Source organism: Camelina sativa, chromosome 11 (genome assembly GCF_030686135.1).
Source record: "Camelina sativa cultivar CO46 ecotype springtype chromosome 11, ASM3068613v1".
In the NCBI taxonomy this organism is placed as follows: domain Eukaryota; kingdom Viridiplantae; phylum Streptophyta; class Magnoliopsida; order Brassicales; family Brassicaceae; genus Camelina; species Camelina sativa.
The window spans coordinates 31028089-31044820 of NC_141890.1; the positions used below are offsets into that span (position 1 = coordinate 31028089).

Sequence of the window (16732 nt, forward strand, 5' to 3'; positions counted from 1 at the left end):
TCATATTAAAAGTGGAAAAATGAATCTGATAATAACTAGGGGACATTAACAAATAAAACGGAAGTACACTGCATTTTTTAGTAGACTATATAATAAATATATTTATGATTTTTTTGTCATAAATTTATGACATAGGTGTATCTTAATATACGGGTTAGCCTGATTTTTGGTTAGTAAGTATAGTATGAATTTAGTTAATTACAGTAACATATAAATCAATTATAGGTAACATTTAAAAGATAATGAAATCTCTCAACCTAACTAAAACAAAAATATGTGATTCTTCTTTCACATTTATTTTATTTTATATTTAAATTATTTTAATTTTTTATCTAATATATTTAGTTAATAAAATTTATAATTTTTTCTGCATATGATGTAATTTAAATTTTTTAAAACAGACATATATTGCTCAACTGATGAATGAAAAAATATATTAAAAAATGCCCTAAATCACCTAAGAAAACTAGGCAAAGATTCAAAGTCATATTAATAAAAAAGAGACCAAAATGATTCTGAAAACGAATGAGCAGAAACCTTGATTTATCAAGCATTAAAATTAAAAAATTTATGTATTTTATTATGGTTCGTTATTTTAAAGAATTTCAACTTTTAATAACTTTAAAAATTCAACTAGATTAGGACGGGTTATATGGCTAGACATGTTTGAGTAGATATTAATAGAAACTTAAAATGTCATTAATTCGGTGCTACATGGATAAAATATCATCTCATTATTTTGTTAACAATATGAATATTAGATTAATAGACATATCTAATTAAATTGATTAATTAATACTGTAACAAAATAATTAATATGCGGTATAGTGTAGGTTAAGTCATATAATTAACAATCAAAATATAATGTATAATTTTAAAAACTAAACAAATCAAATAAAATTAACAAACAAAAATTAATATTTTTATCAAATAACTTAAACTGCAGTGTACCGCGGGTCAAAATTTAAATCTACTAGAATAGATCTTATAAAATAGATGTTATTTTCATAAATTATATTCAACATATGATTTCATGGCATAGTATTTGAGCACAAAAAAATTAAAAACAAATAAAACAATCACATATATAATAATTTAAATAAAAATTACAAAATAAATAAAATAAATGTTAACCGTGCTCTAACACGAGTCCAATTCTAGTATTTATCTATAGAATTATGATACAATTTGGTTCGTTCCTGCAGCTAAATCAACCATATCCCACCACACATATCCATCTAGAACCTTTATTTGAAAACAGAATAGATTCAAAACTATAAACACTATGAATTTTTTTGAGACTGGAAGAGTTATATCATAAATGATTGGATATCCGATAATATCACATCAATAGAATAAATTCCATTAAGCATAATTAAAGTTTTCTTTAATTATATTTGCTATTATTAACCAAATGTCGGCAATGAAAATACTATATTTACCAAATGATCATTTCGGCACAATTGAACGAATTAATTATGGAATAAATTCTTAGATTCAAGAAAGAGTTTATTAATTATCAAGAAGTAGGGAGACAATATGGGGACAGGCATCCAATAGAGATTTTCCCAAGCACCAATAACTCGGTGACGACAAATTGACAAATAACAAAACCAATATTGACAATATTTGACATGACTAAATGCATTTTCTATTTTTTTTTGTTAATATATATCAATATAGCCCTATATGAGAAATATATTAGTTATATTACTACTAATGTAACCTAACGTAAACATATACCCTAGCTTTACTAGCAATCGTTAAAGTCACAAACGATCGAGCGAAAGAGAGAATCGAGTAAGGTAAGATTTAGTTTGTCCTTCCTTGTGTTACAATAATTGAGTAAGTTCAATGATTTTTTTTCCATGAGATTACTTGTTACTCTCACCAAAATCTTATAAATTGAGTAGTTGCTTTTTGTTTGGTTCGAGCAAGTTCTAGAGAGGTCTGTTTTATTTTCTTCGAATCCATCATCATACGATGAATTTTTTTTCGTATTTGAAATACATTTTTTTGTTGCTCGCTATTGTTCGTTGTCCAATCAAGTATACGCCTTTGTGTTATTTCATTTGTCTAATCCATTACCACATGGGCCATATTTTTCCAGGAATCTTTTGTTCGTTTGTAATTATTGCGGCAAGAAGATAGTTCATTTACTGGACAATGGTCTGATAAATCTGATGTGTCTCACACCAGATGATGAATATTTTACAATCAGAAGAAGTGAACCAGGCCGGTTACAAGAGAAAGAGAAGCTACCGCTTGTGAACAGGCAATGTTGTTAGTTTGCAACTCCAAGTCTTTTTTGTTGTTTGCTAAGAACTCCATAAATCTTCGGCGTAGCAAACTAATTATATATCCAAGAAACTTAAGAGCAACCTTAGAAATGTCCTGACGAAATGGGTTGAAGAACATGCTTCATCTGCTGACCTCCTTGGTCTCGTCAAACCATTGTTTTGAAAATTACATCATTACATTTATGAGTAGCATATTTTGATTTTGTAGACCGGGTGGAAATATGTGTTGTTTTACGGACAAACTTACATAACAAAATATTAATATGATTTATATAATTAGACAAAAAGTAAAAGTTAGATTCGTTAACTACTTTCAGTCACGTACTTGTCCTCGTAAAATGGTTGTATTTTTGTTGGGTTTAACATGCTCTAAGCCAACAAAATATTTTGATATATAGTTCGGCCTGATATGCGTATTATGTTAGTAAAACAATAATGGGCTCCTTTTTCTAGAAGCCCAATTCGTTTTCTTGTTGAGTTTTGGCGCCATTTAAGACCGGAAAAAATTCCGTCAGTTTTACGAGCAAGAAGACTGCAGGATTGTCAAGACTTTGAGCTTTCAAAATTCATCAAATTCAAATTCAAAATATGAACCAAACCAGAACACAGAATCAAAAGAAACTCTCAGACATATCAACAACAGAGAGACTGAGATAGAGAGTCAGGGCATTGCATTTCTTATTATAACTCAACAAAATACGCTGAAACAATCTGTTTTCGTGTTGTATGCCTAAAGCATGAAACTTTTTCCAAAAGATAAAATGATGAAACAAAAGCCCTACACAAACATTGGAAACACTGAATTCAGAATAAAACACAAGACAGAAGAGTGAATGAGAGAGAATAGTAATAACCTCAAGGGACCATTGCACTAATGGCTCTTCCTTGCAAGCTTTGTCCATTCAGTGTGGTACGCACCAGGACGATCAGTTCTCTCATATGTATGAGCTCCAAAGAGATCTCTCTGCGCCTGAACCAGATTCGCAGGTAATCTGGCACGCCTGTAAGTGTCAAAGTACGCTAAACTTGCACACATTCCTGGTGTGCTTATCCCAGCAGAGATGGCCAAACCCACCACTCTCCTCCACGCAGCTTGTCTCTGAACCATCTCTTTAGCAAAATCAGGATCAACCACTAAGCTTGCCAAGCTCGGGTTTCTCTGGTAAGCTTTCTTGATCCTGTCCAAGAAAACCGCCCTGATGATACACCCGCCTTTCCAGATCCTAGCCATTTCACCCAGATTCAAGTCCCACCCTTTCTCTAAACTCTTAGCCCTAAGCAAATTCATCCCTTGAGCATAACTACAGATCTTAGAAGCATACAAAGCTTGCCTGACATCATCAATCAACCTCTTCTTATCAACTCCACGAGACGCAGAACCAATATCCTCCTTCAATCCAGCTTCTTCCAACACTTTAGCAGCATTCTCCCTCTCATCCTTCAATCCACTCAAGTACCTACAATCCAACGACGCAGCAATAGTCGGCGCCGCAACAGAAAGCTCAGCCGCCTGCTGAACCGTCCATTTACCAGTACCTTTCATACCAGTCTTATCCAAAATCTTATCCACTAACTCTCCATCACCATAATCATCCTTAACCCTAAATATATCCGAAGTAATCTCAACCAAGAAACTCTCAAGCTCACCTCGATTCCACTCCGTAAAGATCTCCGCAAGCTCCTCATTGCTCAACCCACCAACGTTCTTCAACACATCGTAAGCCTCCGAAATCAGCTGCATATCACCGTATTCAATCCCATTATGAACCATTTTCACAAAATTCCCAGATCCACCTTCTCCAATGTAAGTCACACAAGGACCATCCTCAACCTGAGCAGCTACTTTCTCAAGAATATCTTTAACATTGTTATACGCAGTGAAGGATCCACCAGGCATAAGCGAAGGACCGTTACGAGCTCCTTCTTCACCACCAGATACTCCCATACCTAAATAAAGCAATCCTTTCTTCTCAGCTTCAACGATTCGTCGCTCCGTGTTCTGATACCACTCATTACCACCGTCGATGATGCAATCACCAGGCTCCATGTACTCGGAGAGTGCTGAGATAGTTTGGTCAACGGGAGCACCGGCTTTGACGAGGATGATGACGGATCTAGGTCGCTGGATCGAGAGAACGAAATCGCGAGGAGAGTATTGACCGGCGACTCGGAGCTTTCCTTCATCGGAGGCACGATCTAATGTTTCGTCGACTTTGGAAGTGGTTCGATTGTAGACTGAGATCGGGAACCCTTTCTCGGCGATGTTTAAGGCGAGGTTTTGTCCCATGACTGCGAGACCGGCGAGACCGATGCGAGATAGAGCGACGGACTCCATTGTTGAGAGATAGAGAGAGGTTGGGGTTTAGACGGAGGTTGGTGGTGATGAGGGGAGCGAGAGAGAGAGTGGCGGAGATATTTATACGGTGAAAGTGACGGACTCGTCGATGGAGTCAAGAGACAAGCAAAAAGGCTCTACTGACTTAACAAACTGGTGAAGCGTTTTTTTTTTAATTTTTAATCTCGATCGTTTTGTTAGGTGAAGAAGACGCTGACCTCAACGACGACGTTTTAATTTATTAATTTTGGAAACGTTCGGTTTTGATTTAACCGAGTCGAATTGGTCCCATCTGAACCAAACTAGGGAAAAAATCCAAAAATTTATAGCAGAGCCAGGTTTCGATCCTGGGACCTGTGGGTTATGGGCCCACCACGCTTCCGCTGCGCCACTCTGCTATTTTAAATATTGATCTCTTATTCAAATATATAAAAAACTTAAAACAAGAGAATATGGAAACAAAATTCATATGCATTTTGAGATATGAGAGATTTTTTTTTTTTTTTTTTTTTTGATAATCAAGATATGAGAGATTTGTTTTTGGGTTGTTGTTTGTTTGCGAAAATCTAATGAAAGAAGAAGACGAACACGATGATGCGTTTGCGGCTAAACTATGCATGTCAACTTATAGATAATACCTATAACCAAGATTTTTTGCCGGCTTAACGACCGGCGTATCATTTTTTTTAATCATTATTTTGACTTTCTTCTGTTACAAAAGATTCTTTGTTTACAGATAGGGACAAAACTCTTTTCAACAATGGCTGAGATGATATATAGTCTTGGCTTCTCTGCGGAAACATAGAGCTCTGTGAAGAGGATGACAACAAGAAGAAGAACACTTTGCTCGACTCCTTGAGAAGAGGAAGATTTAGAGTTTCTTGTCTACCGGGAAAAGTCAACATAACCGGCTCTCGGGGCCCATTGCTTCTATCCTAAAAGCTTTTTACCAGGTTTGACCAAGCTTAGAGATTTGGGAGAACATTGATTTCGATCGTGAGGCTTTTAAATTACCTCTAGAAGTGATTGTTTTCCTACTGTGGAAACATTCTGGGTGCAAAGTGCGAGAGATGATGGCTTGTTTCTTGCGAAAGAAACGGTGTATGAAAGGTAAACTCTCATGGAGGTCCAAGAAGAGAGATTCGTCTCCTTCCCGTAACTGGACACCAGAAGATGACGATGTTGATGGAAAAATCGTATTCTTTGGAGGAAGTAACTATACCTTTGATTTGGATGATTTGTTGGCTGCATCTGCAGAAATTTTGGGGAAAGGTGTTTCTGCTACAACCTACAAGGTAGCTGTGGAGGACACGGTCACAGTAGTAGTGAAGAGATTGGAGGAGGTGGTTGTGGGAAGAAGTGCGTTTGAGCAACAAATGGAGATCGTTGGTAGAATCAGGCATGAAAATGTAGCTGAGCTTAAAGCCTACTACTATTCCAAAAACGACAAGCTCGCTGTCTACAGCTACTACAGTAAAGGAAACCTATTTGAGATGCTGCACGGTAAGTTATCTCCGTTTTTTCCCTTGGTCCTATATTCCTCTGGTCTGCCTCTGAACTCAACTTTTGCAGGAGATAAAGGAGAGAACAGAGTACCTCTAGATTGGGAGTCGCGGTTAAGAATCGCCATAGGTGCAGCAAGAGGGTTGGCTATGATCCATGACGCAGACGATGGGAGGTTTGTCCATGGGAACATCAAAACCTCCAATATCTTCATCGACTCGCAATGCAACGGCTGCATCTGTGATCTCGGCTTAACACCCATCATGAGATCTCTCCCTCAGACTACCTTACGTTCTTCGGGTTACCACGCACCAGAGATAACAGACACAAGAAAGTCCACACAGTTCTCTGATGTATACAGCTTCGGTGTGGTGTTACTGGAGCTCCTAACAGGGAAATCTCCAGCGAGTCCGCTATCACAAGACGACGACGAGGAAAACATGGACTTGGCGAGCTGGATAAGGTCGGTGGTGTGGGAAGAGTGGACAGGAGAAGTATTCGACAATGAGCTAATGAGGCAAATGGGTATACAAGAAGAAATGGTGGAGATGTTGCAAATAGGTTTGGCTTGTGTTGCATTGAAACCTCAAGATCGACCTCATATAACACATGTTGTACAAATGATACAAGACATTCCAACACTTTGATGATACAAAAACTTCAAATCTTTTAAAGCATTCATTTGTTTCCATCATTACTTATTAAAATTCCCAGATTCGATTTCACAACATATCATAAGCTAAAATCTGAGTCAATACAGAACCATAGAGTAGAGGAAGTAATTCGAAACTAGCTACTTATAAAAGAAGATTCGGCGAATCGAAGAACACGCGTAGATAGATATAATAAAGCCAAACCAGGAAATGATCGGATTCGATACGGATTCGGATCAGACAGGGCTAAGGAGCTGGAAGAGATTAGGTTTGGGATCGGAGTTCATGCCGATGATGATGATGAGAGGGATGAAGCCATAGTGAGTCGCGACTTTGGCCTTCTTCAATGACCAATTGCTCCATTCCTTGACGATATCAAACTTGGATTTGTCATCGGAAGACGAAGCTCCCTTTGATCCTTTCCCTTTTCCTTTGGTCTTCAACGAGATTGTAGACTCCATTGATTCCGATCTCACAGGACGCGCTCCTTTCTCTCTCGGTAGCGGAGTTTTTTTTTCCTTTTTTGCTCGAAGCCAAAACCCTAAAGGCTCGCTCTTCTTAAAGTTAGCATTGAAGTCTCTGAATCAGGGAGAAGGTTCTATATTGACATTCTTTACCTTCAGAAGATTTCATTTTTCTTGTCTACTAATTACAAATTTGGCAGATCTAATTGGGTTAAAGTAGTTTGTGTCTAAGACAAATATAGTTTGATTTTAAATATAATTTTCATGGTAATTTTTAAGTATATGATACTTTTACTGTGCCGAGTTACCTACATGCAACTTCTCCTTTTCACTTTGGTGAAAGATATGAAAAACTGAATCTACCTAATCAAATTGAGACCAAATATGAGAAAAGTAAATTTGTTTGTGTACCTCGGGAAACTGTAGTCTTGACAACCAAATCACATACATAGGTAATATAGTGAAGGCAGATCATGGTTTAACAACAAAGCTTTTCACACAAAAAGAACACAAGAAAGTAATAAAAATAAGTTGCATTGTCGTCACAAGTTTAACACACCAAAGAGATTCATCTTCTTCTATCAGTCTTCGTCGTAAGAGAAGGTAACCTTTGTACCGCACAATTCGAACTTCTTACGTGCCTTCTCTTTCTTCTTATGTTTCTTCAGAAGGCTTTCTCGTTCGCACCTGGAAAATCAAAAACTGTTATGATCTCTCTCCAAGCATACCAGAAACTTCACCCAATATATGCGCTCTTGTTATATTTTAAAAAAAAAACTCATAAGACAAATAGTTAAATCCCTTACCAAAAAAGCCTTTCTGCAAGGTTGTACCTAATTAACAAAAATAATAGCGTTAGACCTCCTACTGTAATGACATCAAAACTATAGAAAATAACAAATCTCCAAATGGAAAATTAGTTTACTTGGGTCGGAGAGGGTATGGAGCTAGCTCAGCCACGTCAAGATGTATCTTATGATGGCACAAAGTTTCACCATTCATTTTTTGCAGCGCATAAAGTATAAAAAGAATTAATCAGCAATCGTACTTCCAAATAAACTGCTTGTACAATTTTCATCATAAGTATACACTACTTTTCAGATGACTACTTATACTTTTCATCATTACTATATACTACTCTTTACCTTCTTTGCTTTGTCAGCTGAAGCAAACTCAACAAAGCCACAGCCCACATGCTCACCCATGTGATTTACAATAAGTCGAGCACGACAAACTTCTCCAACATCTTTGAAGAAATCGATGCTGTAAAAATGGAGGATAAGAAACCATTCACGAAAAACTTTCTCCAAGAAAGAAAGAGCAAACTAAAGGTGCTACTTACATATGTGATATTTTAGTTTCGTGAGAGAGATTGGCAACAAAGAGCGTCTTTTTATTTACAGCAACCTCCTGAATTAACAGTCAGTGGTGTTAGCACAACTCCATAAAGAAAATGACTCAAATTACATCACAACAAAACCTTGATTCATCCCCAGAATATGTCATCTTTCAAATTTGTGGCAACAGTTCTGACATATTTTGAAGATAATAAGAACAGGTACCTCAACAAAAGCAGGAGTTTCATCAAGTCCTTCCACAACCTCATCTTCTATCAGAAGGCTTTCTCGTCGAAGGTAGTCTTCATACCTGAATTATCAAAAACCCTTTTAAGTTTACCAAAAACTTCACTTTATGTGCTCTTGATAACAAGTGCAAGATGCAAATAGTTAAATCCCTTACCAAACCTTGTGATCTATGCAATACCTAATCAACAAAAATAAATAGCGTTAATCTTTTGTAATGGCATACAAAATCTAGCAAACAAGTTACAACCAGAGTTACATAAACAAATCTCCAAAACATGGAAAATCAATATACTTGGGTGGACGGTATGGAGCTATCTCGGCCGCTTCAAGAAAAATCTTGCATTTGTGCAAGTATTCACCTTTCTTCTTTTCCAGCGCCTACAATATAGAATATTTAATCAGCAATCGTATTTCAAATAACTACTTTTTAAATGACTACTAAAATACTTTTCATTATTACTATAAACTGCTCTCACCTCTTTTGCTTCGTTAGTAGAAGCAAACTCAACAAAGCCACATCCCATATGCTTGCCATTGTGGTTTACAATAAGTCGAACATGAACAACTTCTCCAACATCTTTAAAGAGATCGTTGCTGTTAAAATAATAAAAGTGGAGGGTAAAATAATAGCCATGAAGAACTTGCTCCAGGAAGGAAAGAGGGAATTAAAGGTGCTAATTACATATGTGATATTTTAGTTTTGCGAGAGAGATGGGCAACAAAAAGTGTCTTTTTTCTTACGGAAACTGCCTGAATTTAACAGCCAAAGGTGTTTTTAGCCATACTTAAAAGAGAAAAGGGACTTCAATTGCATAACAGCAAAAGGTAGGCTCATCTAAAGAGCCATCCCCCGAATTAGTTATCTTTCTACTTTGTGGCAACAGTTATTGTTGGACATGGGCTGCGCCCCAATATGCCACTCGGCCCAACAAGACGAATTCTATGATTCCGGCCCGACCAAAATGGATGCAAGTCACTAATAATCCGTAAAGGGCAATCTCGGGAATTCACGATGGGAGCCCTAGAAAACCCTCGGTCTACAGTCCACTATATAAAGAAACAGTACTCACTGGAGAAAGGAGAGAGACTCGCGTACAATACCCCGAGAGCAATACTTTGCGTCTAAAAACTCTTGTTATTCTCTGTATAATTTTCTGTTAGCTTCCGAGCTCGTCGTGACTCACTTGTCAGTTCTCCTGTGAACTGACGAGCACGATCTTGACTCGTTTTAGTGACGACCTCACATTCCTATCGTTAATAAAGAACAAACTTCACTCTTTCCCCCTAAAATCGATATTTATTTAGTGTTGTGCAATTTCCAGTACAAACAATTGGCGTCCACCGTGGGGCAAGAGTAGAACACTTCTTTTTGACGAATCAATACCGACGGTCCTCACTTCCTCGAAATTTCAAGATTCATGACGAACCCTAGCGACGATCTCAACGAAGCAACGGAGCAACCGACGGAGCAACTAACGGAGCAGCGATGGGGGCGAACGAGAGCACGAACCGTACCGCCTCTACCCTCTTCAATCGTCTCAGCCGAAGGCCCCTTGCCGAGCACGACACCTCCGCCAGCGCCCGACGCGCCCTTCGAGCCTCTTACAACTGCTGCAGCCGGACCCAGACCTGTCACCGACCAGCTGGTAACTGACGCCACCGCTCTCCTCAGCGCCGCCCTCACATGCGCTGCCGCTCTCCCCAGCGCCACTCTCACCAACGCCGCCGCTCTCCCCAGCGCCACTCTCACCAACGCCGCCGCTCTCCCCAGCGCCACTCTCACCAACGCCGCCGCTGACCCCAATGCCGCCCTCCCCAATGCTTTGCCCGTCCAGAGGAGCGGGCTCGACGACCTGATGCAAGTCATACTCGATCGAGTCGACGGTCAGGAAGCGCGAACAAACGAATGGCTCGAAGCAATCGTGGCGGCACAAGAAGCATCGCAAAATCAAATAAGCAGGCTCCAGCAACGACGGAGCGAGCGCCGGAGCGAGAACGACCATGGCGAGCAGCATGCGAATCCACCGCCCCCTGCACCGCTGTCCGTCGAAGAACGCTACGAAGGCCACAGACGCCGCCCAGCGTCTATAGTTGTAGGATCCATCAATCGACGTAGCAGGCGGGAACCAGCTGACGAACACCAGGACCGTCAAGGCCAGCGGAGCCGAAGCCCACGGACTCCGACATTACCGGCCCGACAGTCTGAAGGAGACCTCAAGGATGAAACAATACGGCGCCTCGAGACGATGCTCCACGAGCTCTCCTCGAGAGTACACCGGGCGACGAGCTCCGCTCCCAATCTCGATCGAGTACTGGAGGAAGTCCAGCGCTCGCCATTTACAGCACGGATCTCCCGCGTTCGCATTCATTACGTGAACAAATTCAAGTTCGCCCCGTATAATGGATTGGATGATCCAAAACCGTTCTTAACTTCAATGAGTGTTGCGATTGGCCAAGCTCATTTCAGCGAGGAGGAGTACGAAGCTGGCTGCTGCCCGCTATTTGTTGAAAACTTGGCCCACGAGGCCTTAGGATGGTTCTCCCGGCTCCCGCCGAACTCGATCGGAAGCTATCACGAGCTAACAACCGCTTTCCTACAACACCATTCCACGTTCATGATTCGAGGTGCCTCGAATGCCGACCTCTGGAACATGTTTCAACAAAACAACGAGTCACTCCGGGAATTCATGGAGAGATTCAAAAGAATAGTCTCGAAACTCTCGATCGCCGACGACACAACAATCTCAGCTCTCCGTAATGCTCTTACTCATGGTTCCCGATTTCGGGAAGACATCATCATCCACGAGCCCCTATCCCTGGATGACGCGTTACACCGCGCCAACAGGTACATCGAGCTGGACGAAGAAAACGCATCGAGAGCGAACCGACCATTGCCAGAACCGCCAACCTCAAAGTCGGCCAAAGGAAAGGAAAAGGCACAGGACGAGCATCATGAGCCTCGTCAGCACTTCGACAAGGAATACGCTGATAAGCTGGAAAAAGCAAAGAAAGCTCAAGCGTTCGCTGTTAGCGATGAGGACCCCTAAGCGTCATCATCGAAACCCTGGAATAACAAATGGGTCCGGGACCCATCGGGTAAGGGTGGAAAGAAGTACTGCAACTACCATAAACGAGCAGGGCATACCACTGAAGAATGCCGCACCCTCCAGCAAATACTGCTGGATAAATTCAAGGGAGGCCACATTGACGTCGAACACGAGCGACGACTAACAACGGCCCACAGGGATAATCAATTTTTTAACCCTGAGAACGAGAACCCCAGTAGGCAGTACAGCACAGCTCCGGCGCCACAGCACAGCACAAGGGCCCTACCCCTGCCCCCGCCCCCAGCACCAACCCTTCAAAGGAACCCCGAGCCGGCCGACGACCCAAACGCTCCAGCTGCGCGCCAAAGAATTAATATGATTATGGGCGGCCTAACGACTTGCCGAGACTCGGTGTGTTCCATCAAAGCTTATCGGCGGGGACTAGAAGTGAAGCAGGACTGGATGGCTCAAAGTACATCGCCGACCACAACCTATGAGCCGATCACATTCACGGAAGACGATGCGTCAGGCCTAGCCGGGCCGCACAACGACCTCCTCGTAGTCGAGATGACAATTGGTGAAAGCATAGTCACCAAAATCTTGATTGATACTGGCAGCTCGGTAAACGTCATTTTCAAAGACGTACTAATTCAGATGGAGGTAGACCTGCGAATGGCCGATCATGACGTCCAACCCCTCACAGGCTTTGACGGCGACACGGTTATGACAGTTGGTACGATCATGCTACCAGTCTACGTAGGCGGAACGATGCACTGCATCAATTTTGCCATCATCGATAAACCAATCGTCTACAACTTCATCCTGGGGACTCCATGGTTGCATAAGATGAAACCTGTGGCGTCGACGTACCATCAGTGCGTAAAGTTTCCAACCTCAAGAGGAATATTCACGCTACGAGGAGACCCGTTGATCGCCAGAACTTGCTTCATCATCGAACGACAACAACGTAGTGCCCGCACCTTCGCAATCTCAGACCCCGCCGAGCAGCCAGATGGTCGTGTCCGTCCCAACACCGAGCTAATCATCCAGGTAAACATTTGCCGACCTGCCGCAGACTATCAAGGACGAGCTCGTAAAGTTTCTGTCCCAAAACGTTGAAACCTTTGCATGGAGCATGAGCAGTATGACCGGAATCGATCCCAGCATAACATGTCACGAACTCAATGTGGATCCAACGTTTAAACCGGTCAAGCAAAAGCGAAGAAAACTCGGACTAGAGCGTACGGCCGCCGTTAACGAAGAGATCAAAAAACTACTCACGGCTGGGTCCATCAGAGAAGACAAGTACCCCGACTGGTTAAGTAACCCAGTAGTTGTGAAGAAAAAGAACGGCAAGTGGCGGGTGTGCATCGATTTTACCGATCTTAACAAGTCATGCCCAAAGGACAGTTTTCCTCTACCAAGAATCGACCAACTGGTCGAAGCGACCGCAGGGAACGAGCTTCTATCGTTCATGGACGCATACTCCGGGTACAACCAGATAATGATGCATAAAAACGATCAAGAAAAGACGGCCTTTATCACCGATCAAGGCACTTACTGCTACAAGGTTATGCCGTTTGGCCTGAAGAATGCTGGTGCGACCTACCAACGCCTTGTCAACCGGATGTTTGCCGAGCAGCTCGGCCGAACAATGGAAGTGTACATCGATGATATGCTGGTGAAATCAACTCACGCTGCCGACCACGTTTCACATCTCGCTAAGTGCTTTGAAGTTCTCAACCGATATAACATGAAGCTGAATCCAGCTAAGTGCTCGTTCGGCGTAACTTCTGGAGAGTTCCTAGGATACCTCGTCACCAAGAGGGGTATCGAAGCTAACCCGAAACAGATTTCGGCGCTTACCAACCTACCATCTCCAAGAAATACTCGAGAAGTTCAACGACTTACTGGGCGAATTGCCACCCTCAATCGATTTATCTCACGATCTACCGACAAGTGTCTACCGTTTTACCAGCTGCTTCGCAGCAACAAAAAGTTTGAGTGGGATGATAAGTGTGAGTCTGCCTTCCAGGAGCTCAAAAACTATCTCGCTACTCCTCCAGTCCTAGCTAAACCTGATCAGGGGGAAACGCTTTACCTGTACATCGCTGTCTCCAGCTCGGCGGTCAGTGGTGTACTCATTAAAGAGGACAGGGGAGATCAGCATCCCATTTTCTATGTGAGTAAAAGTCTCGATGGAGCTGAGCTCCGATATCCAACCTTGGCCGAGTATGAAGCCCTGATCGCAAGAATGAGATTGGCAGGTGGAATCGGGGTTAAGAAGTTACAAGTTTTTTACGACTCGCAACTAGTAACTCACCAGTTCAGCGGCGATTACGAATGCAGAAACGACCGAATGGACGCTTACCTTAAGGTTGTCCAGGCGCTGTCCGGCTCATTTGAGCCGTTTGAATTGACGAAAATCTCTCGTAGCAACAACGCTCCAGCTGACGCCCTGGCCGTCCTCGCTTCAACATCCGACCTTGACCTCCGTCGAATCATTCCTGTCAAGAGTATTGATCAGCCGAGCATCAATCTCCCAACGAACATCGATCCCATTGCTCAAGATTATAAAAAGAAAAAGGTTATGGAGGATGCGAGCATCAACATGCCATCCTCAAAGAAACAAAGAACAGGTGAGGGTCCTCCCATGCTAACATTGCGTATCTCTGAACCATCGGCCGGTGCGCCATCAACTTCTGTGAGACGCACGACCGAGCAAGAATCCACCGAGCTCATATCCAACGAACAAATAGCCGAAGAATCAGAGTCCGCCGAACAAGAATCCACCGAGCTGATATCCAACGAATAAATAGCTGAAGAATCAGAGTCCGCCGAACAAGAATCCACCGAGCTGATATCCAACGAACAAATAGCTGAAGAATCGGAATCCGCCGAACAAGGATCCACCGAACGAATATCTGTCGAACGAGAAACAGGACAAGCATCTGTCGAGCACGAGTCCGTCAATCAAGGGCAGACCAGTTCTGAACCAAAAGAACGATCATATGACTGGCAAGCAGATATCCGTTCCTACATCGCCGATGGCATTGCTCCGTCCGACAAATGGGAAGCTCGGCGCCTTCGGGCCCGCTGCGCACATTACACTCTCTTGGATGGTAACGTTTTCCGCTGGACTGCATCTGGCGCACTCTTGACCTGCGTCGGTCCCAAAGAAGTCGATGACGTAATGAGAGAAGTCCACGAGGGTTCCGGTGGCAATCATTCTGGGGCTCGCGCGCTCGCAATGCGCATACGCAACAATGGTCATTATTGGCCTACTATGAACGACGATTGCGAGAAATTTGTCGCAAAGTGCGAAAAATGTCAGCGCCACGCTCCCATCATCCATGCACCGATCGAGCTCCTAAGGACAACAACGCCGCCATACCCCTTCATGAGGTGGGCAATGGATATCGTCGGACCACTCCCCGTTTCTCGTCAGAAGAAATACATCCTGATTATGACGGATTATTTCACTAAGTGGGTCGAAGCAGAAGCCTTTGCCAAAATCGGAACTGAGCAAGTCCAAAAGTTCGTATGGAAAAACATTATATGTCGACACGGACTCCCGTACGAGATCGTCACTGACAACGGCACGCAGTTTACCTCACTACAATTTGAAGGCTTTTGCGCGAAATGGAGAATTCGCCTGAGCAAGTCTACTCCTCGCTACCCGCAGGGAAATGGACAAGCCGAGGCGACCAACAAGACAATCATTGACGGACTCAAAAAACGACTTGAGGATAAGAAAGGTCTCTGGGCTGACGAGCTCGATGGTGTCTTATGGTCGCACCGTACCTCCCCCCGCCGATCTACAGGACGGACCCCGTTCTCCCTTGCGTACGGAATGGAGGCACTTGCACCAGAAGAAATTAGCGTGCCAACCCTGCGACGCTCTATGCTCGTCCATAACCCTGCTCTGAACACAGAAATGATGCTCGATACTCTAGATACTCTCGAAGAGGAGCGCGGCAGAGCACTCATCCGAATCCAGAACTATCAGCAACAAGCGGCGAAGTTCTATAACAAGAAAGTCAGGCCTCGCCACTTCGATGAAGGTGATCTCGTCCTCAGGAAAGTCTTTGAAAACACTGCCGAGCTCAATGCCGGTAAAATGGGCGCCCACTGGGAAGGCCCATACCTGATCTCCAAGGTTGTCACTCCCGGCGTCTACGAGCTCCTCACCTTGGATGGCACCCCCAACCCCCGTTCATGGAATTCCGGAAACCTGAAACGTTATTACCACTAGAAGACGAAGCATCGTCAAAAAAAAAAAAAAAAAAAAAAAAAAAAAAGAACGCTCGTACTACCGAGCTCAACTTCTTTAATACGAACTACGAATGGCTTAATCTCTTTCTAAGGGTACGTAGGCAGCCCGTCAGAAGGCACAGCTATACCAAAAAAAAAAAATAATAATAATAAAAACAAAAGTTTGAAAACTTTAAAACAAAAACGAGCTCTCTCGAACGAGTCCGTCTCAGCGAGATGTCCAGCTCTTACATCGACCCTCTGGCCAAGGGAACGATTTAAAACGCCTTCCTCATGGATGCAGCGGCGAAATAATCCGCACAAAATAAGCCGACGCAGATCGCATTCAGCTAGCAGGCAGTTAAGTTTGTATAAGCCGGGTTCTCACTCGCACTTTCTTGCCGACCTCGTGGCAAACACAGGGTAAGCCGGACACCAAGGCCGCACCTAAAAGGTATGACGAGCTCATCTCGATTACCACCCTAAACATTTGGTATTCGACACACGTAATAGGATAAGCCAAGAGACGTCTTGCACCGTAAAGTACAACTCGATACCAAAGATAGGAAAAGCGCAATTTTATTCGATAA

The 16732-nt window shown here is 42.7% G+C and overlaps 3 protein-coding genes, 1 non-coding gene and 1 pseudogene across 5 annotated transcripts; 1 reads left to right on the forward strand and 4 right to left on the reverse strand.

Annotated features, from left to right (window-relative positions):
* Positions 1 to 2956: 2956 nt before the first annotated feature.
* Positions 2957 to 4847, reverse strand: LOC104724532 (6-phosphogluconate dehydrogenase, decarboxylating 3, chloroplastic pseudogene; annotated as a pseudogene). The gene is made up of 2 exons (XR_015573111.1): positions 3155 to 4847; positions 2957 to 3078 (listed from the first exon to the last, which is right to left on the reverse strand). The product of XR_015573111.1 is annotated as a 6-phosphogluconate dehydrogenase, decarboxylating 3, chloroplastic pseudogene (transcript).
* Positions 4848 to 4961: 114 nt separating this feature from the next.
* TRNAM-CAU (transfer RNA methionine (anticodon CAU)) lies at positions 4962 to 5033 on the reverse strand. Its single transcript has one exon. It is a non-coding gene; the product is annotated as a tRNA-Met (tRNA).
* A 93-nt stretch (positions 5034 to 5126) lies between these two features.
* Positions 5127 to 7320, forward strand: LOC104724533 (probably inactive receptor-like protein kinase At5g41680). Its single transcript, XM_010443030.3, has 2 exons — positions 5127 to 6138; positions 6208 to 7320. The coding sequence occupies exons 1-2, from the start codon at positions 5706 to 5708 to the stop codon at positions 6783 to 6785; spliced, it is 1011 nt and encodes a 336-aa protein (XP_010441332.1). The 5' UTR covers positions 5127 to 5705; the 3' UTR covers positions 6786 to 7320.
* On the reverse strand, positions 6786 to 7252 carry LOC109127180 (mitochondrial import receptor subunit TOM7-1). Its single transcript, XM_019231609.2, has one exon. It carries the CDS (start codon positions 7250 to 7252, stop codon positions 7028 to 7030), a length of 225 nt encoding a protein of 74 aa, XP_019087154.1. The 3' UTR covers positions 6786 to 7027.
* A 320-nt stretch (positions 7321 to 7640) lies between the features above and the next one.
* Positions 7641 to 9940, reverse strand: LOC104724534 (uncharacterized). Its single transcript, XM_019233228.2, has 10 exons — positions 9524 to 9940; positions 9318 to 9435; positions 9134 to 9219; positions 8996 to 9019; positions 8818 to 8902; positions 8598 to 8665; positions 8401 to 8518; positions 8181 to 8227; positions 8062 to 8088; positions 7641 to 7942 (listed from the first exon to the last, which is right to left on the reverse strand). Exons 2-10 carry the CDS (start codon positions 9363 to 9365, stop codon positions 7837 to 7839), a joined length of 609 nt encoding a protein of 202 aa, XP_019088773.2. The 5' UTR covers positions 9366 to 9435; positions 9524 to 9940; the 3' UTR covers positions 7641 to 7836.
* Positions 9941 to 16732: the final 6792 nt, after the last annotated feature.